The sequence below is a fragment of the Microcebus murinus genome, chromosome 7 (genome assembly GCF_040939455.1).
Source record: "Microcebus murinus isolate Inina chromosome 7, M.murinus_Inina_mat1.0, whole genome shotgun sequence".
NCBI lineage: Eukaryota > Metazoa > Chordata > Mammalia > Primates > Cheirogaleidae > Microcebus > Microcebus murinus.
In genome coordinates this window covers 26,956,983-26,977,942 of record NC_134110.1, presented here as the reverse complement: position 1 = coordinate 26,977,942, position 20,960 = coordinate 26,956,983, and the positions used below count along the sequence as shown (strand labels likewise).

General features: G+C 62.0%; 1 protein-coding gene across 2 annotated transcripts in view; it reads left to right on the top strand.

The window, feature by feature from the left end:
* Window positions 1-20,960, top strand: part of ADGRB1 (adhesion G protein-coupled receptor B1) — an 87,147-nt gene that overhangs the window by 58,665 nt on the left and 7,522 nt on the right. For both annotated transcript variants that reach the window (XM_076004972.1, XM_012751751.3), the window contains exons 19-26: window positions 4,042-4,145; window positions 6,618-6,720; window positions 7,720-7,870; window positions 8,382-8,451; window positions 10,256-10,322; window positions 12,324-12,409; window positions 17,774-17,945; window positions 20,322-20,417. In XM_076004972.1, the coding sequence (XP_075861087.1) occupies window positions 4,042-4,145; window positions 6,618-6,720; window positions 7,720-7,870; window positions 8,382-8,451; window positions 10,256-10,322; window positions 12,324-12,409; window positions 17,774-17,945; window positions 20,322-20,417 (849 nt within the window). The remainder of the gene's footprint in view (window positions 1-4,041; window positions 4,146-6,617; window positions 6,721-7,719; window positions 7,871-8,381; window positions 8,452-10,255; window positions 10,323-12,323; window positions 12,410-17,773; window positions 17,946-20,321; window positions 20,418-20,960) is intronic.

Below are 20,960 nucleotides of genomic sequence, written 5' to 3'. Positions count from 1 at the left end.
CAGGAGTGGGAGATGGGCACGGGGCTCAGTGGGCAGGGGAGGCAGAGAGATAGGCACCATCAGCAAGGCCTGGGGCCAGTGAGGGGGCATGAGCGTCCTCCTGAGGGCAGTGGGGAGGGCAGGAGGGGAGAGAGGATGGCCGTGGGTCAGGGTGCAGGAGGGATACCAGCAGGAGTGAGGGCAGAACAGCGCAGCCCGCAGGCAGGGAGGTGAGCTGGGCTGGCGTGGGCCCGGCTGGGCTTGGATGGCCCCTTGGGCATGGGCACTTGGGTCTGAGTGGGCAGAGGCTATGGGCATCCCAGGGACAGAGTGGCTTCACAGGACTGCTGTCCGGAACAAAGTCATGAGGCGGTGGTGGAGATGAGGTGCTGGGGGCACACCCCAGTGGTAGGGTTGTGAAGCGAGGGGCTTGGAGCCCGAGTGTCAGTGTCGGTGCAGATGCTGGCTGTGCCACCATGGGCTGCGGCTGCCGGAAGGCTGAGTAACCACTCTGAGTCACACCTGTGAGGGGGACGGTGCCACCTGTCCCAGAGTGTATTGGGGATGAACGAGGTGAGGTATTTATGGCACTCGCACAGCTGGCATGTAGTAAACAGTCTGTATGGGGCTGTTGTTGTTGGCATTACTCCTGCCATGCGTGAGACTGTGTTAGTGGGTTGTGACTAGGGTCAGAGTTCATTTGGAATCAGGGTCAGGGCTCAGCATGCCCTTGGTGTCAGGGTTCAGTGTATGACCGGGGTCAGGGCTCTGGGTGTGACTGAGATTACGGCTCGCGTGTGACTTGGGTCAGGGTTTAGTGTGTAACTGGATTCAGGTGTCGGGGTGTGACCTGGGTCAGGGTTCATCTTATGCCAGGGTTCAGGGCTTAGTCTAGACTGGAGTCAGGAGCACGTTATGTGGATGTTTGGGGGGCTTGGGGGCGTAGATGGTGTTGGAGGAGTGCCAGAATGAGGGTGGTAGGCAGTGTAGGATGGAAATCCGTCTTTGGGGGCACAGGGTGCAGAGCGGGCTGGGGAGAAGACTGGCAGTTGGGACTTTGTGTGGTGGAAACTGGCAATAACCGTGTAAACAACCTGGAAAAGCGTGGGGGGCACCAGTGCCCTGAGGAGGCCAAGAGGAGGTGCTGGCAGAGAGCGAGCTGGGTCAGACTGAGATGGAGGGGCCTCTGTGGGTGGTGATGTCCACGGTGGGAGGGGGTCCGGCCCCATGAATGTCATGGAAGAGCACAGCAGCGGGATCGGCATATGCAATGGCCCTGGGGTGGCCCAGAGCCTGGTGTGGGAGCTGGTCTCCGCAGAAGGCTGGCCTGGCTCTGCCTCTTCTCTGTGTGAGCTGGGGCCAGTCTCTCGCCCTCCTGAGGAGTCCTAGAGTTCTCTGACACCCCTGCCTGCCCAGGCTGTCCCCTGTGCCCTCCCTGCATCACCCGGAACCTGCGGAGCTGGGGCTGTCAGGGGTGACTGATGAGCCAGGCGGGAGGAGGAGGGAGCAGGCAGGCAGGTGGGAGGGCCGGCGGGCTCTGGCTGCCAGGCCTAATGAGGGCAGACGGAAGCAGATGGCCACGGAGATCTGGGCTGGAGCCAGCCATGGAGCAGGCGAGAGCCACTTACTCAGCCGCCCGTGACCTTCGTGGATGGCCGGCCCTGGGCCAGCTTAGTGTCTTGGAAACATTTGCTGGGGTCATCCTGCCCCCTACCTGTCCCTATCCGACTGGCATCCTCCTAGCCCTGGGCCTCAGGTTCTGCATTGGTAGTCTCTGGGTGATGGGCCTCTGGTCCCAGGGGCCACTGTTTTGAGGCCTGAGCTCATGCAGAAAGGTGCCTAAGCAGAGTCCCCTGTGAGGGACGGCTGAGGTAGGCGAGGCCACCTGGCTCACAGTGTGGGTCTCCTACAGAACTGAGAGGCCTTGGTTAATCAGACGGGCCTGCCTGGAGGTGGTGGCTTTCAAGAGCCTGGTGGGGTGGCAGTGCTTCTGCGAACAGAGGAGTCTGGCCTCGTTCCAGGGAGGCACAGCTGGAGCAAAGGGCCCAGTGTGGGGGAGGAGCCATCCAGGCACCCAGGAGGGCCAGGAGGCGAGGGTAGGTATGGGGGTATCTGGTGCACATCTGTGCACGTTGGGCATGCGGCCTGCATCACCCTGAGGAGGAGCCCAAGGGCCACTTCAATCCTCACCTTGGCCTAGAGGGGAGAGAGGCAGGGGGCAGAGCACCCAGAAACTGGGGGCGGGAGGTCCAAGCTGGAGGCAGGGGAATGGCCAGTGGGAGAGGCCCTCACACCACAGGGGCTTTGGAGCCGCCCACCTGGAGTGCCCCAGGCACACTCTGGTTCAGGTGGAGCGGCCACCTCCGAGGCCTCGCACGTGAGCCGTCAGCAGGCAGCTGGGCCTTGTGGGGGAGGAGCCAGGGGTGCTGAGAGCCTGGGGGAGGCAAGGTGCACCATGAACGTGGAAGGACTACGTATGGGCAGACCCCAAACATTGGGGGAGGCTGCAGCAAGGGCCGCCCACGGAACTGGGCAGGATGGGTGGGGCTCGTGGACATGGAGGGCACTCAGCCGCAGGGACAGGCAGTCCCTCCAGCATGGGACCTGGGCTGGAGCGCTAACACTAGCAGGGCCTGGGAGGGAGAGCAGGCTGCCTGGAGGAGGTGACGCCGAAGGGCAGTGCAGAGTGGGCGCGTGGAGAGCAGGGGCAGCATGGCTGAGGGAGTGGGTGGGCTGGGCAAACCCTGGGGCTCGGGTTTTGGCCCCAGGGAGGGAAGGGCTGACAGGCTTCAGGAGCGCATGGCATGGGAGAGCGTCACCGCAGCATGCCAGGGTCAGCGGGGTCTGAGAGCTGCTCTGTAGGCCACAGACCAGGGGTGGAGTAGGGGAGCCCTAGGAAACCCTGCTCCCCCAGGCTCTGTCTTCCCGCCACTGCAGAGCCGCAGGGCCTCAGGCCAGGAGAGGGTTGCAGAGCTGTTTCTCTTTACTCCCTGGAGCTGCCTCGAGCTCTGCACCCGGCCAGGCCTTCCCTCCGTCCGCCCACCGGGCAGTGTGCCGTAGGCCTGGGGGCGCAGTGAGGCCCATGACTCTGACCATGGGCGGTGCAGTTGCCAGGTGGACATGTTTGTGCAGAAGGTGGGCCAGCCTGGCGTGCTCAGGCTGCGCTGGGCTCGCGGGAGGGAGTGGTGGAGTCTGTCACCGGCCCAGGACCCTCTGAGGAGAGGACGAGCCAGGATTGGAGTTGCCAGAGGTACAGCCACGGGAAGATGGGGACATGTATTCCAGGTGGGGGACTGCTGGCACAGAGCTGTGAGGTAGGGCCCAGGTGGTCTTGTCAGGTGAGATGGAGCTGGCAGGTGGGCAGGGCCAGCCGGGGGCCTTTGTGGAGCCAGGTGGGACATTTGGACGAAGCCTGGGCCAGCGAGTCAGGGAGGGTCTGAGCAGGGCAGAGAGGTGGCTCTGGTGGCATTTCATAAATCGCTCTGAGGATCTGGAGCGGCAGGCTTGGAGGCTGGGCCCCAAGGGCTGTTGGGGACGGTGAGACGCGCAGCCCCTGCCCCGCAGAGGCATGGGAGGAGCGAGGTAGGACTTTGGTGCCGGGGTGTTGGGGCAACACGTGGGGCTGGGGAGTCGCAGGTGCAGGTGGATGCACAGCAGAGGCTGCGGACACTGGGGGCTGTCTGAGGTGAGGAGGGACGTTCCTGAGGCAGGACTGGGCCTGGCGCCTCCCTGACCCACAAGATGGGGGGGGTTGTGCTTTGCATGGGGGCGTCCGTGCCGTGATGGAGACAAAGGGCTGGTCGTTGGGCACCTGACTGTGATTGCACCAGGGTGGGGGTGAAGGCCCCGCCCTCAGCAAAGGACAAGGGCTCCCAGAACAGAAGGGGACAGCCCAGAAAAGAAGTTCCTCGGAGTGCTTGGTGTGTTCTAGAATCATCCTCTGCAGGAGGCTGGGGCTGACTGAGGGGCAGGGCAGCGGAGGAGAGGTTCCACCACAGAGAGGAGCCCTGGGTGTCCCAGGCCACCGCACCTCACTCCCTGCTGTCTCCTGGGAACCCGCAGAACATGGAGAAGGCGACCCTGCCGTCCGTGACGCTCATCGTGGGCTGCGGCGTGTCCTCGCTCACCCTGCTCATGCTGGTCATCATCTACGTGTCCGTGTGGAGGTGGGTGCCACCCAGGGGGCCCTCAGGACTAAGCTCTGTCCCTTCCCTCCCTTCTTGTCTTCCCAGCCACTGCCACCAGCAAGGCAGCACTTCGCCTCCACCTCTGCCACTGACCCCAGCCCCACAGCGACCATTTCCATGGCCCCTCACCCTGGCCCAGGGTCCTGACAGCTGCTCCCACCACTCGAGCTGTGCCCACACTGTGCAACACAGAAGCAGAGTCCCAGTTTGTGCTGTCCCATGAGCACCTTCTCTGGCAGATGCCAGCCCTGAGCCCACCCCCAGCTGGGCACACCCCCATGCTGCCTGACTTCCCTGCCTGTCCTCATGCCTGCACCAGCAAGGCCACAGCCTTCCTTGGGGCCAAGGACCAGGCCTCAGAGTCCAGGGCCTCTGCTGGCTCCCCAGTTCCAAACAGCTCCTCCCAGGGCTGCAGGGACTCAGCCCTGTACCCACTGCAGGTATTGTCTATCCCGAGTGCCAGCCTATGGATTTTCGGGGTCTCACTGGAGCCCAGGAGGTGTGGAGAGATGTGCAATGAGAACTCATATTTGAGCCAGTAACAAGCCTGGGTGTACAGGCTCCTGTGTGAGCACACAGGGCAGGCATGAGTGTGACTGCAGGCCTGTGCTGGCCAGGCAGGTCCTGTCCCCGCTCCTGCTTCCAGCCCTGTTGAGTAGACGTTTGGAATAGGAAGTGTGAGCTCAAGGTCACTGGCTGGGCAGCTGCCCGCAAGACCTAGTTGGGACTCTGTGTGTCCAGAGGATGTGCGGCTACTGTGCTTGACTGCTCTGGTTCTTTGGGCAGCGCCGATGTCAGCCGATAATCAGAACTGACGCCTGGCTGCTGTCCAAGGTCAAGCAACAAGAGGTCGATGTGATCAGTTGGGGAGGGGTGGCCTGAGCTTTCCTGGTGACCCATAGTGGCTAACAGCAGGTGCCCTCAATTGTCCTTCCTGAGGGCAGAGCATCCAGTGCTCCCTTACTGGGCTGTGCAGGGAGACATGGCCGTTTCCTCTCCCTGGGCCAGCCCCTCCCCCTAGGGCCTCAGTTTCCCAAAACATCTGGAGATTAGGGCTACGGGGATGAGGAGCTCCGAACTCTAGCTCTGATGTGCTGAGGTTTTCAGGAAGTTTTGTGCCTACAGTTTTCCAAGTGTCTGCCTTGCTGAGCCCTACTGGCCATTACTGCACCCCAGTGAGCTGCAGGCAGGGACTGTTCTGATGATCTCATGAGGACGTGGGAACCCAGAGAGAGGACATGACCTACCCAAAGTCATGCAGCACATCAGGGCCATGTAATAGCCCCTGAAGCTCAGCCCTATACCCTCTGTGCCCTACCTGGGTGGATCTCAGTCCCCAAGGGTTAGTGGTGGTGGTGGTGGTGGTGGTGGTGGTGGTGGTGGTGGTGGTGGTGGTGATGACGATGATGGTGGCAGTTATGGTGATGTGGGGGAGGGGGTGGTGATGGTCATGATGGTGGTGATGGTCGTGATGGTGGTAGTGGTGACGATGGTAGTAATGATGATGGTGGTGATAGTGAGATGTTGGTGATGGTGGTGATGATGGTGATGATGGTAGTGATGGTGATGGTGGTGATGGTGATGATGGTGGTGATGGTGATGGTGGTAGTGGTGGTGGTGGTGATGATGGTGGTGGTGATGGTGATGGTGGTAGTGGTGGTGGTGATGGTGGTGGTGGTGGTGGTGATGATGGTGGTGGTGGTGATGATGGTGATGGTGGTGGTGGTGGTGGTGGTGGTGGTGGTGGTGGTGATGGTGGTGATGATGGTGGTGGTGGTGATGATGGTGGTGGTGATGGTGGTGGTGGTGGTGGTGATGATGGTGGTGATGGTGGTGGTGGTGATGATGGTGGTGGTGGTGATGATGGTGATGATGGTGGTGGTGGTGATGATGGTGATGATGGTGGTGGTGGTGGTGGTGATGATGGTGATGATGGTGGTGGTGGTGATGATGGTGGTGGTGATGATGGTGGTGGTGGTGATGATGGTGATGGTGGTGATGATGGTGGTGGTGGTGATGGTGGTGGGAGTGGTGGTGGTGGTGGTGGTGGTGGTGATGATGGTGATGGTGGTGATGATGGTGATGGTGGTGGTGGTGATGATGGTGATGATGGTAGTGGTGGTGATGGTGGTGGTAGTGGTGGTGGTGGTGGTGATGATGATGGTGATGGTGATGATGATGGTGATGGTGGTGGTGGTGGTGATGATGGTGATGGTGGTGGTGGTAATGGTGGTGGTGGTGGTGCTGATGGTGGTGGTGGTGATGGTGGTGGTGGTGATGATGGTGGTGGTGGTGGTGGTGCTGATGGTGGTGGTGGTGGTGGTGGTGGTGGTGATGGTGACTGCAGGGAGGAAATGGGGCCGAGGTCTTTGTGTGGGCCACAGGATCGCAGTCCTTGTGCAGATGAGGCCCTGTTGGGTACTGATCTTGGCCCCCTGTCCTCTCCCTCAGGTACATCCGCTCAGAGCGGTCTGTCATCCTCATCAACTTCTGCCTGTCCATCATCTCCTCCAACGCCCTCATCCTCATTGGGCAGACCCAGACCCGCAACAAGGTAGGCAGCTCCTCCCTGCCACACATATGCCAGTGTCCTCAGGTGGAGTGAGGGTGGACCGAGCAGGGGCCTGGACTGTGGGATCCCTGGGAGCTCAGGCAGGCAGGGGTGGGAGCAGGAAGAGCTGCCTGAGCCATGTGGAGTCACTTGCTCTCCTGTGGCTGCAGCAGCCCAGCGGGAGCTGGTCAGCTGGTCAAGAAGGGCAGTTTGAGTCCCAGAGTCTCAGCTATACTGGCCCTTTGAGATCAGCTCAGTCCCTACCCAGCCATCGGAGTGGAATCGGCCTGTGTCCTTTCAGCTTCAGCTCAAGTGTCAGGGCCAGAGAATGTCACCACCGTGACAAGCTCTGACTTAAATTCTTTCTCCCCACTCCTGCCACCACGCTGGCCAGCCCTGAGACTGGCAGCTCACGGTGGGGCCCTTTAGCCTGCCCTCCCCAGGTACATCCACCCCCAGTTCCCACCCTGTGGCCTCTACAACCTGTCCGGCTAAACACAGCAGGCCCAGCATTCAGGCGGGGTCTTTTGCTTCCTGAAGGGGCCACGCTAACAATGTAGGAGACAAAATACATCGCAAGGGTTTGCAGCAAGTCAGAGGGCAGGCCTGGCCTCCCGGACCCTGCTGAGTGCTATGGCAGATGCTCATGGCCACTGTGAACTTGTCTGGTCCCTGCTGTATGTCCTTGGGGTGTGACATACCCTCTCTGGGCCTTGGATTCCTCAACTTTTGAATGGGTAGGCTTAGCTGGGGCTTTAGAGCAGTGTGTCTGTGCGTGAGGGCTGAGGAAGGCAGTGAGGGACGGTGTCTGTCCCTGGCAGTTTGTGGATGGGGTCATACAAGCACCCATGCCCGGGGCTTATGTGTTCAGCAGTCCCTCAGGGTGGGTTGTTTCCTGCCTGGGGAACTGGCCAGTCACTTCGAGGGAGGGCACCGGGTGCTGGGCAGGCGTGGGGCTGGGGATCGCCTGCCCAGTGTCCTCTCGCCCACCTGCCTGCCCAGGTGGTGTGCACCCTGGTGGCTGCATTCCTGCACTTCTTCTTCCTGTCCTCCTTCTGCTGGGTGCTCACCGAGGCCTGGCAGTCCTACATGGCTGTGACAGGCCGCCTCCGGAAACGTCTCATCCGCAAGCGCTTCCTCTGCCTGGGCTGGGGTAAGCGATGGGCGGGCGGGGGCCTCCCTCTGGAGCCTCCCGTCCTTCCCCTGGCCCTGCTGCTCCTTCTGCCCCTTGCAGCCCCCTCGTGCCCCTGGCCTCCCCGGCCCTCCGTTGCTCGCTGGGTGGGCTCCTCCCTCTGGGCCCTCCGCAGGGTCACGGGGTACAACCCAAGGCGTCCCTTCCAATCTGACTGTCCGGTAACAAATAATTTCCCTGTATAAGCGTGCCCTGCGCCTTATTTGGGACCTGCTTATAGTAAGAAATGATTCCTTATGTGAAGTTCAAATGTGGCGGCATCCCTTGTGTTCCCTGCTCATCTGGCGGCCCCATGCCTAGCTCTGCGGTCCTCGGTCTGTCCACCTGTCCCCTCACACTCAGCCTCACCCTCTGTTCGGGGGTTTCAGCGGCACCTTCCTGGCCCCCTGCCCTCCACAGGCAGGGCTGGGCAGAGGTGGGGGTGTCGGGGCTTGGGTGGGGCCCAACACCCTTTCTTCTGGTCCTTCTCCAGGGCTCCCTGCGCTGGTCGTGGCCATTTCCGTAGGATTCACCAAGGCCAAAGGGTACAGCACCATGAACTAGTGAGTTGGGACGGTGGGGTGTGGTGGATGCTCACACGGCCTCCCAGAGACTTATGCCGCCTGGGGGGTGAGGGCTGGCCAGGCACCAGCTTGCAGAGGCTGGGGGGGGGCCCTAGGGGCTGGAGGCTGAGCCCTTCCTTCTGGCCAGTGAGCTCCTCCACGGCAGCGCAGTGGGCAGTGGGATCAAGAGCAGTGGGGTTGGGGCTGTCAGAGCTTGCCGCCTCCTAGTTAGGTGGCCTTGGACAGGCCCATTACCCAGCTGAGCCTCAGTTTCCTCATCTGATCAGTGGGGAGCCCCCCTGTGCACAGTGCTGACGAGAGTGAGGACTGCATGAGGGTGAGAGCTGCAGCCCTGTTTCACAGATGGGGTCACCGAGGCCAGGTCCTGGGAGCCTTACATGCCAAGCCAGGAGGCTCAGGGTCATCCTTGAGGCAGTATGGGTTCGGAAGTGGGGAGAGAGGGTCTGGGGTGCAGGATGGGACAGGAGGACCAGGTGAGGGCGGCAGGGAACTGAAGCCACGAGGGGCCACGCCTATGGGGAGGGAACAGTAGAGAGTGAGAGTCAGGAGGAGGTGACTGTGCTGGCTGAGTGGGGTCTCAGGGGACAGCATTCAACAGGGCCCTGGAGTGCCTCCCTCTCTGGGAAGTGCTGGGGATCGGGCATTGATGAGGATCCAGGGAGTGGCCACCAGGAGGGGAATCTGAGCACCGTTCCCAGAGATGAGAGGAGGGGACATCCCACCTGCTGGAGGAAGGGGTGAATCAGGAGTGGACGGGGACATTGAAGCAGGGTTCTGGAGGGTGAAGAGGAGTTTGTTTGACAGACAACATAGGCCAGAGGGCAGAGAGGCAGAGGGAAGCTGCTCAGGGCAGAGGGAAAGCTGAGTGGCCCTCACTGGGTTTGAGGTTCCTGTGGGCACTGTGGGGGAAGTCCAGAGAAGTGAGGAGGGTGGGGCTGATGCCTGGGTGTGGGGAGGGGCCAGGCCAGATGTGTGAGCACAGGGCTAGCTGCTGAGACCACAGGCCTAAGGTGAGTGGGCCGGGGATCCAGCCCAGCATCCATATCATGTCAGGAAGGAGGGTGTGCCCAAGGCCCCAGGAAGAAGACTAGGGAAGGAGGGAGTGTCCGGCCACCTTTGACTTGCCAGCCCAGTCCTCCTGCTGTGTGGCTCTAAGTAGGTGCATACTCTGCTCTGGGTCTGTCCCCATCTGTAAGATGGGGTGATGATGGCTGCCTAGGGGCTCCGGAGGGTTCTAAAGCTGAAGAATGTATGTGAACTGCCCTGCACACAGGAGGTGCTTAATAAGTGTTGGCTTTTTTCACTGCTTCCCAGCTTCTCTCCTTCCCTGCTGAGAAGCTGGCAGTGCCCTCTCAGTGTGGGGGTGGCACTGACAGCCTGTCTCCCCCCAGCTGCTGGCAGTGCCCTCTCTGTGGGTGGCAGTGTCCTCTCAGTGTGGGGGTGGCACTGACAGCCTGTCTCCCCCCAGCTGCTGGCAGTGCCCTCTCTGTGGGTGGCAGTACCCTGTCGGTGTGGGGGTGGCACTGACAGCCTGTCTCCCCCCAGCTGCTGGCAGTGCCCTCTCTGGGGCTGGCAGTGCCCTTTCTGGGGCTGGCAGTGCCCTCTCTGTGGGTGGCAGTACCCTCTCGGTGTGGGGGTGGCACTGACAGCCTGTCTCCCCCCAGCTGCTGGCAGTGCCCTCTCTGGGGCTGGCAGTGCCCTCTCTGGGGCTGGCAGTGCCCTCTCTGGGGGTGGCAGTACCCTCTTGGTGTGGGGGTGGCACTGATGGCCTGTCTTTCCCCAGCTGCTGGCTCTCCCTGGAGGGGGGACTGCTCTATGCCTTCGTGGGACCGGCGGCCGCTGTTGTGCTGGTACTGACCTGCCCGGACCCCCTCCCCACTGTCCCAGGCTGGCCCCTCGCCTCCCAGAGCCTTGGTGCTCTCACCTGCCCCAGAGCCAGGCCTTGGGGTAGACCCTCTGCCCTTTCAGGGTCACCTTAATTGCCAAGGGGTGGGTGGCATCCACAGCCCCTCTCTGACCTGCCCTCAGGGTGTTCAGAGTATAGGTGCCAGACCAGGGTAGCACCTTTCATACCTGTGAGCATCAGCTCACCTGATTAGTAGGCACCAACTACCACCTGCCAGGAGATCCGTGCAGGTTTGGTGAGCACAAGGCAGGGGAGGAGTGGGGACAGGTGGATGGATGGGTGACAGAAGCCAGGGGGAGTGTACAGGCGGGACCATAAGTGCCCACTGCTGAGCCATGCTGCCCACCGCCTAGCGGCAAGGACCTTTCCTTCTTGGGCTTTGGATTTTTCTTCCCACTGGTTCCCCACGTTTGTGTGATGAGGAGTACAAGGCTGTGACAGGTGCATGCAGGGTTATTGTCCACGGGTCAAGAGGAACTTGGGGGACCTGCCCAAGGTCGCTGGCCCCCACTCCGTCCAGCCATGAGATGGGCTGGGCCAGCCTGTGCCCCTTGGTGTAGCGTCAGGGTTCTGGAGCCGCCCTCACCTGCCCTCCCCTGCCACCCCCAGGAGCGGTGTCCATGTCCACAGATTCCTGCTGCTACGTGCTGTCTCCACAGGGCTGCGCCACCTCCTAGTGGGGACCAGGCACAGGCTGGACAGGGCAGAGGAGCAGGGGTGGGGGCTGACCCTGCAGGGGACAAGTTGGAGGAGCCTGGGGCTGCATCCCTGGGTGGCCCCAGCCCCTCCCCAGCACCTGGCTGCTGGAATTCCTTGAAGGCACAGAGGCAGGCGAGTCCGACAGGCCTGTCCATGCCTCCAGGTGTTAACCTCAGCACCTGGGAACTGGGGAAGGAAGACCTGAGGCAGGAGCCCCCAACCTCACACGTCCCCTCTCAGGGCACATCAGGAGGGTAGGGGCTGACACTGACATATGGTGCAGCCTGAGCCCTGGACTTGGGGCCCAGCAGGGCCTGCTGCAGGCAGGGTGCCCGTCCCCCTTCCCTGCCCAGAAAGCCAGGCTGCCCATGAAAGACACCACCCATCAGGCCGGCTGAGCCTTTGGTGTCGAAGTCTGGGGACTTTCCCTTCAGGGCCCTGCATGTGGACTCAGGAGCTCAGGCAGCTATTGGGCCGCAGGGTGTGGGGTCCCTGGTCCAGGGGCCCACTGAGTCCCAGGGTCCCCCACACTCCCACTGCAAGAACATGGGCCTGAGGTGACCTGTCTTTGCACCTCAGGGTGCCAGCTGCTCCTTTCTTTCAGAGTGGGAGCCTGAAGGGGGGCCTTTAGGGACCCTCTGGCAATGGGATTGGGGTGGGGTGGGGTGTGAGCCAGGACTCTGCCCCATGCCAGCAGAGAAGGCCAGAAGAGAGGGGAGATCCCAGGTTCTCAGAGCTGTGGAGGCAGCTGACAGGGGTGCTCTGGGAACAGTTCTTGGTGGGAGCTTGGGCAGCAGCATGAGAGACCTTAAGACAGCAAGAAGAACCTTCTGGGTGCAGGTGCCCAGCCAGGGAGGGGGCAGTTGGTGCCATGGGAGTGTCGGGGAGGTGAGGAAGCCATCAGAGGGAAGGGTGGTCTACATAGAGCAGAGTGTGGGAGGAATGCACCCCGGCTGGGCCAGCATGCAGGGCACCCCTGAAACAGGTACCGGCTGGGGAGGGCATCTTCAGCCCTGGGGATGCTGAGCTCCCTGGCATTGGAGGGACGTGAGGGGCAGAGCAGAGGAACTGATGGTGTGGGGTGGTGCACGGAGAGGCAGCTGGGCTGGAGGTCACCTGAGGGTCCTCATAGGTCTGCATGGTGGTGACCCTTGGTGGGATGGGGGCTGCTGTCGCTGTGGCTGCAGTTGGCCCGTGCACACGCAGTGGTCCCCTGGCCCCCACATCCCACCTCTCTGCCCGGCAGGTGAACATGGTGATTGGGATCCTGGTGTTCAACAAGCTGGTGTCCAAAGACGGCATCACGGACAAGAAGCTGAAGGAGCGGGCAGGGTAGGCCCCGGGCCCTCGCTCCTCACCTGCCTGGAGTCGAGAAGACCCAGAGCCCGCCCTCCCAGAGCCCCCTGGTGATGGAGGATGCTCCATCACCCAGTCTGAGACTGCAGGGCCGGGGACCGCAGAGCAAGGAGGGAAACTGAGGCACAGGGTTCAAAGGCCTGCTTAGGCTCACAGCCAGCCCTGGTCTCACTGTGTGCCTCAGTTTCTCCATCTGACCTGTGACAGGGTGGGACCTGTAAGGTCCTGAGGAGCAGTGAGGCTGACTGTTTAGGAAGGCCGGAGGCCAGGTGCTCCGTTCCCAGGCCTCCCTCCAGCTCTGCCAGCTTTGCTGTGTGTCCCTCAGGGGGTGTCCCCTTTCTGTGCAGCTGGCTTATGGTCCTAGTGGTACTTCCATCACAGAAGACGGTTCAGGGGTCAGGTGGGGCTGGGGGCACCTGAGCCCACAGGGCACACTGCCCTGCAGGTGGTGGGGCCCAGGTGAGGGCGAGGGGGGCGCTCAGGACGGTGCTGCTGCTCCTCCTTTCATGGACGGGGCTCTGGTCACAGAAGGAGAGCTTCGTGGCGTGGGGCCTGACCACGGGCTCACGAGCCCCTTATGTCCTGCCCTCCCTATGAGCCCCCGCCTCACCTCCCCTGCTCTGTGTGTCCCCCTGCCGGCTGGTGTCTGTGTGGGGTCCCCACCTCCCTCTGTGCCCGTCCTGCTCAGTCGCTCGGTCTCTGTCTCTGTCTCACTCTCTCTTCCCGGCTCCTCCTACCCCCAGTGGACAGAAGCTTCAGGAAGCCTTCCCTTGGGTGGTGGGCTCTGGCCCTGGTTACAAAGCAGCTGAGCTGGCGTGGGGTGTCTTGGGGGCCCTGGGTCTGGGCCCTGTTGTAGCGCCTCCTCCTGGGCCTGCAAGTGGAGGCTGGAGCAGGCTTCCCTACGGCCTCGCCCCGCCTGCTTCTGAGCACACTGTCCTGCACACGCTCCTGAGACAGTGGCCACCCCAGGATCTGAGCGCCAGGCACTGCCTAGTGGCACAGGCGGCAGTGATCCCTTGAGCGAACCTGGTGCTGATGTGTCTGCTTACTTTTCGGAGTAACCGTCGAGGCGATTCTGTTATTACGCTCCCATCTGATAGCAAACTGAGGTTTATGGGGGGACGAGTCGCTGTTGGAGCTGAGCCCAGTCATGGATGCCCTGTGCACTGCCTGCCCTCCCCAGTGCCAGCCTGGCGCTGCGCACACGCGTTCAGGAACACCCAGACTCACCATGTGGCTGTGCATGGCCTGGAGACGGGGAGGCACCCAGCACACATGCACACACACACACATGCATACACACGCCCACGAGGACTTGCGGCACGCCACTGTGTGGGTCATCTCCGTTGTGGATACACAGGAAGTGAGGGGAAGGCGGCAGCAGCCTCCCCCTGGGAACTTGCTGCTTTTTGCAGACAGAAGCAGAGAGTTCTCCCTCAGCTGAACACAGTGCACGGACACCTGCACTGTCCCCCTCCCTGCGCACCTGGCCCTGTGCAGCCTGTGGCCCCAGGTCTGGGTTCCTTAGGTGGACGAGAGCCCCCAGGACCATCGGCCGAATTGTGGGGGCTCCAGGCTGGACTCCCATGTGGTTTGTTTTGCTCTTTTGTTTTGCACCCCTTGGTTTCCGCGAGAACAGTGGGCTCGCTTTTGTTTCAGCCTTTTAATTTCACTTGCAGTCAGCTGCCCCAGCCCCCCCTTGGGCGTGCCCTCAAATGTGCCGAATGTGGAGTCCTCTCTGCCGCCGATGCCACCTCCGACGCCACCAGTAATGCCATGTTAGTGCCTCCTGGCCTCGGCCCTGCCTGCAGGGCTCTGCTCTCTTCTAACTCACGTTTTGCTTGTTTTATGTTTTTCTTTCATTTCTTTCTTTCCTGCTGTCCACTCTGGGTTTCCTGGACCACCCCCTCTACTTCCCCAGGCTCTCTTCCGTTCTCCCGGCAAGGCCACCGTAGGGCCTGGCAGCACCAGGGACAGGCGCGAGGCAGGGAGCAGGCTGTGGGCAGGGTGTGGCAGTGGCAGGCGGTTGCAGTTGGGAAGGGGCTGGTGTGGGGCTGGGCTGCATGCTGCGGTGTGTTGGTTCTGGAGGTGTTTGCCTGCCAACCCCACTCCCGTCCGCCTGTGCAGAGCCCAGACTGCAGGTGCCTGGGCCTGAGGCTTCCGCATCTCTGTGGCAGAGCAGGGAAAGCAGGGGACCTGCCTGGTGGGAAACCTTTGCCCCGTGTGGGCCGTGTGAGTGTTAAAGAACCTGTGAGAGACTGTGCAAAGAAGAGCAGCCGGGTGCATGTGTGACTGCAGCTGGGTGTGCAGCTGTGCACTTGTGTGTATGTGAGTGTGTGTGCGAGTGCAGTGCAGCTGGGTACGTGTAAGTGTGTGTGTGTGAGGGCGTGACCTGGTGTGGGCATAGGTACCTGAGTGTGCGCATGTGTGTGTGCCTATGTGTGTGAGAGCACAGCCGGGTTCATGCATGTGTCCAAGTGTGTGGTTGGGTGTGTTGTGAGTGCAAGTGAGTGTGCATGTGTGTGACTGGGTGCCTCCGTGTGTGTGTGTGTGTGCACTTGCAAGCATTGAGCATGTAGAGGTGTGTGTGTGTATATGTGAGTGTTGTGTGCGTGTGTGAGAGAGTGAGAGGCAGCCACAGCCCAGGGCTGAGTGTGACCCGGCAGCCCCAGGGCAGGTGGGCATTGTGGGTGCAGCTGGGGGAAGCTGGCCTCCAGCGTCTCGGCTTCCCAGCCCCGAGGGTTCTCTTGTCCGTGGGAGAGGGCACTGGCCGTGGAGCTGTGAGACCTGCCCCAGGAGCAGGTTCAGGGTGGTCACTAGCCTGGGTGGATGTGGCCAGAGGGCCAAGCGAAGAGGGTGGGCTGGCTTGTGCCCGGGGTCCACAGTGGCCCGCCTTGTCCTGGGGAGGACGCTGTTCTTTGGGGTTGGCATTGCCTTTTCTTTGTGTCGGTGCCAGCCACACCGTGGGTGCTCTGGGGGCTCTACCTGCTCCTAGTGGAGGAGGTCAGGCAGCAAGTCTGATGTGGTGACCCTCCCACACAGACCTTGGGGGCATCTGTCAAGCAGAGCTCCCTTGGCAGCCCTGGACCTTCCGGGTACTTCATCCTGGCCTCTGCAAAGTGTTTCTGCAGCTGCAGGACCTGGGCTCTGTGAGTGCGGTAACCTAGGGAGGCAGCGGGAAGGTGTCTCATGGGGCCGAGGCCTCCCTGGGGGAGGCTCACAGAGGCCTGCTTTGCAGGGAGGAGGGAGATGAGCCAGCCCCCCACCATGGAGGCCCAGAGCCGGGAAAGCCCTGCTCAGGGTGTCACTGAGTCTTTTGTTGGTTATATAAACATCTGTGCAGGGCCTCCTGGTGGCAGCCACTGTACCAGGTGCAGGGTCACAGCAGGGAGCAAACAGACAAGGCCCGTGCCTGCCACCGCAGTGCCAGGGAGGCGTGCAGACCAGGCAGTGTCAGCAGAGCAGCCTTTGAAATAGGGCAGGGTCTCCTGCGTAGGCAGGGCTTCCATGTAAAAAGCACCTGTGGGAGGTGGGGGACCTCCAAGAGACCCCGCAGTTGTCTGGGGGTGAAGGGAGGTGTCACCTGTGAGGTGACTAGAGCCTGTGCTGTGCCCAGGAGGGTTGGGGGTGCTTCGGGGCGACTCTGGCTCTGGCCTGAACTGGAGGGTGGGTGGCCAGGGCAGCTGTCCCCTGAGACCTGGGGGTATGTTGGTTGGGGCAGGACCAGGAGTTTCTATCTTATGCACTCCTGTGAGTCAATGGCTGTGGTTTCAGACCCTGGGCCTGCACATGTCGAAGCCACAGCCATGCGGTGACAACTGAGGCTGGGGACAGGCGACTCTCTCAGAACAGCGTTGCTGGAGAAAAGCAGGGTCAGGCCTGGGGTGGAGGACCTGGGACTTAGGGCCGGTCGAGGAGGAAACTACAGGAGGCAGGCATAGCTGGCTGTGTCCATCAGAGGACCAGAGAGGCAAGGACAAGGACCAAGGTGTCCCCTGGGCTGGGCCCCACGAAGATGGGAGTGGTGCTATGGTTGGGCCAGGTCGGGGAGTGGGGAGGAGCAGGGCAGGGAAAAACAGAGCATGCAGTTTGGAGGCAGCTGCTGCCTTCTGGCCCCCTGCCAAGCCCTCTGCCCTCTGCTTTTGGGGTTCCTTGTCCTGACCAGACCCCAGTCTTCCTCACTGCTTTCCCCAGCCCTGGTGCTCCAGCGGCCACCTGGCGCCCAACCCCACCCCCTACTCAGTCCTTCTGTCCCATCCCCTGCTTCTCCTTTAAGGGGACGGTGGGTGAGTGTGATGCCAGCCCCACCCCTGGTATGATGGTGAGTTTGGTGGCCCTTGGGCAAGGCCTGGGTGCCCCATGAGTGGTCTCCAGGCTATTGGCCCCCAGGGTTATGACAGTGCCTGGGATGGGGACAGGGCACATTCCTTAAACAGCCAGTGGTACCTTCTGTCCACAGCTCCTTGAGAATGCACAATGTTCTGTGAGGATGTCCACTGTGAGGACGGGGAGACCCGCTCAGGCCACACATGGAGTGGTGCAGGCAGAGCCAGGCCTGCACAGCTCCCAGCGAGGCCTGGGGGGGCACAGCCACAGGGAAAGGTCCAGGCAGGGTGCCGGGGGGGGGGGCTGGGAGGGGGTGGACAGAGCAGGCCTGCCAGATGAGGAAACACCTGTTGGCCTGTCTGTTACTGTCTGTCTGTCTTCTCCGACCCCCTGCCTGGCCTTGTCCATCCGTCTGTCTTCTGTCTTGTCCCATTGCAGCTTCTCTCTCCCCCCCGGTCTCTGAGCTCTGGGGCTCTGGCCCCCTGCCCCATTGCCAAATGCCCTTCCCCCAAGCCACCTTGCACTGCAGTTGGGCCTGGATCCCTTGCCTGGGGCCTGGGCTGGCTGAGGGCCCCGGACAGAGCCAGCAGCTCCAGGCCCTAGCCCCTCCAGCCTCCTACCCTCCCCTGTCTGTCCTGGACTCAGGAGCCTGTTCTGTCCCTAAGAGCTCCACCCCTGCCCAACCCCTCAGGCCCCCTGGACCTCTAGGCTCCTGAGGGAGGTGCTGGGACCTCAGTGTTGACCGAGGGCCTCTCCCCAGCCTAGGGTCTCAGGAGAGAGGGGAGGCAGGGTGTGGGGAAGATTGGGTGGGGAGCCCTGGGGAGGGGAGAGGGTGCAGGTCACAGCCTAGGGGCTGGGGGACCCTGAGGGAGATGGACCCTAGAGAGGACAAGGGGCCTGGCCCCAGCCCCCAGTGACAAGAGGCGGTGCTCCACTGGGGGTTGTGGGGTGGGGTGTCCCCTTCCCCAGCATGGGCGGCGGGGCCGGGGCAGCGCTGACGCCCTCCGTCCCCAGGGCCTCCCTGTGGAGCTCCTGCGTGGTGCTGCCGCTGCTGGCGCTGACCTGGATGTCGGCTGTGCTCGCTGTCACCGACCGCCGCTCCGCCCTCTTCCAGATCCTCTTCGCGGTGTTCGACTCGCTGGAGGGCTTCGTCATCGTGATGGTGCACTGCATCCTGCGCAGAGAGGTGGGTCCTCGCCCGGCCCGTGTCAGGCACTGGCACCCATGGTGCCCTCGGGGCTGCCATGTGGCTGATAGCTCTTCCCCAGTGCCCTCGGTGGGGAGATTCTGGGAGGCCCTCAATGCTGCTCTAGGCTGCAGTGATCCAGACAGGGCGTGCACTTACTTCATGAAGGGTATCAACAATGGGACAGCGGCTGGCCCTGTTTCCAGCACACAGCCGGGCTGCCAGGAATGACTTAACATAATGACTTCTTCCTGAGGACGCCCTGCTGCCTGGAGCTGGCCATGGGGACAGGGGCAGGTGGGGCCTACAGGAATGCAGGCACCAGTGGCAGAGAGAAACCGCTTTCAGAGCAGCTGAGACTCCTACTTCTAGCATTTTCTGGACCTTTCCAAGAGGCGTCAATAGAAGGTTTTCACCAAACTGCATCCCACCTAGCACATGGCTGGTGGCAGTGATTAGGGTGAAGTATCCCATCTTGCAGAGGTGGAAATGTGAAAACACATGCATGTGACATCCATGGACTAAGACACCTGCTTCTAGGTCAGAGCCAGGATGTGGCTGAAGGCCTGGAGTGGGTGGGTGACCCCCATTCCTCCCTGGAACCACCCAGGAAGATGGCAAAGGGCCTTTTCAAGAGCACACAGATCCAGGAGGACAAAGAGAACAAATAGAGGCCGTTTCCGGCAAAATAGAAAAGACAGGAATCAGAGAGATTTCTACGACAACCAGCAGGGGACTTTCCAAGGGAAGGATGCAGGGATGGAGGAGCAGGGGAGCAGTGGAGAGGAGAGGCTCCAATGACAGGAGGCAGAGCGCCTAGGGGGTGGGACATATGCAGCCTCATTGCTAAGAAACTTAAGAACGTGGGGTCAGGGACCAGGAGACCCCATGCCCTCCCATGGTGGGTGGGACAGGGACTTGAGGGCCAGACTTCTCCAGCAGCCTCCGTGAGTTCCCAGCCCTGCGTGTAGGTTCCGTGCCCCAGGGCCTTCAGAGAGGCCCACAGAGGGAGGGGCCCTGCTGCCTGGCCAGGTGCTGAGGGGCCGTGAGCCCTGCCCAGGCCTCAGCCTGTGGGAGGCTACTGGGGACATGTGAGGAAGATGGGCCAGGCCAGGCAGCCCAGCTGGCCCTGTGGGCGTGGAACGTTCCTGCAGGTGAACAAGTAAGTCCCTCATCTGTGCGATAGACTCTGGGTCTCCAGGGCTGAGGCTAGCCAGGTGAGAGTCCTGGAGAGGCGACAGGAGAGACTCTGGAAGTCTCAGCTCTTCTTCACGCCCCCAGAGAAGGCACTTTCCGATCTGCCTCTCCTGGATCAGGTCTGCCAGTGCCCGGGCGCACAGCAGGTGCTCGGATATCTGCAGGCTGGTTCCTGAGGGACAGGCTTGGAAGAAGGCCTGCCCTGGTGGGCGGCCTAGGAGACTGAGCTGGTGTTAGAGAGCCAGAAGCCATGAGACCCTGGCTTCAGACCTGGCCCTGCCTCTCACGGGCCACATGGCTTTGGGCAAGTTTCTTGCCTTCTCTGGAATTCCGTCCCCTTCAGCCTGGTAGGAGGGGTAGGCTGCACACGCTGAGGGGAAGGAACAGGGCCCACGGGTGGCCATGGGTGGTGTGTGCCTGGCAGCCAGGCACCCCGGCACATCCACCTCCTACCTCTCCCAACTTCTGCTCAGGCCTCCTCCGGGGAGCCACGGTTCCCTCTGCACAGAGTTGCGCCCGGAGCCTCCGCTCTGGAAGATGAGGCTCTGCCTAGAGCAGCTGACAGGTGGCTGCCGCGTGGGAGATGGACGGTCGGCTGTTTCCTCCTGTGTCCTGACTCGATAACGTCCCCTGTGTAGCTGTCAAGCCTCTCTGGTGACAAGCTCTGTGCCGGCTGCTTGGTTGGGCTGGCCCCTGCACCCCCACAGGGCCTGCTCCCGTCATTAGCGGGCGTGTTGCTCTTAGGATGCAGCTGACCGAGGGAGCAGGGCTGGCCGTCCATGGCACAGCCCTCGCTGCCCTGACGGACACTTCCAGGGCAGGGAGCGCCCAGGGCAGCCAGGAAGTTGAGGCTCTTGGTGACTCAGGATAGGCCTGGATCCCCTTCAGACAGGTGCCAGGTCCTTACTGGCGGACTGCAGCCAGGAGCCCCGTGTGATTGAGTTGTGCTATGACGGGTGCAGTGGGGGAGCAGGGCCGGGCTCTTCTGCTGTGGGCATCTCTGTCCCGTCTCCACTGGGTGGGTTGTGACACTGCAGAGAAGTGGTGGCCCTGTGAGGGAAGCCCCCACTGCCACGGGGCCCCTATTCCTCCCACAGATGCTGCTCTTGGTGGGGTCTCTGTGACTCCGTGCGGGTGAGGGGTGGCTGCCCACTCATGTTCTTGGCTGTCCCTCCCCAGGTCCAGGACGCTGTGAAATGCCGTGTGGTCGATCGGCAGGAGGAGGGCAACGGGGACTCCGGGGGCTCCTTCCAGAACGGCCATGCCCAGCTCATGGTAGGAGTAGGAGTGGGGGGGATGCAGACCACCTCTTCCTTGGCACCCCTCACCAGGTGCTTCCAGATGCTCCCTGTGCCCAGACCTCTGCTAGGCCCTGGAAGCCCCATTAGGAAGAACTCCAAACTCAGTTTGCAGTTGGGGAAACTGAGACCTGCCAAGGTGAAATCGCTGGTCCAGGTTTTTCAGCTGGGAAGAGCTGAGTTGAAGAGTTTGGGTGGAGGCTGGTGCCTACTCCATGCCCACCTCCTGGCGACAGTGGTTCCTTCTGGCCAGACACCACCCTCTGCTTGTCACCTGCCCTTCTGCCCCCTGACATCTCCCCTGCCCACCCTCACCACCCTCAGTCTCAGCCCAGGGAAGGACCTTGCTTCATTCGGTTTATGCCTTGGGGCCAGCCTGGCCTGTCCACTCCTGCCACACCTCCACCTGCTGCCTCCCTCCTCCCACCTGTCCACTGGCTTGTGCCCTGGCAACCACCACCTCCCTGGGCTCCCCTCTGCCCACCCCTGGCTGTGTGAGTGTGGTCTTGCCCTCCTTCAG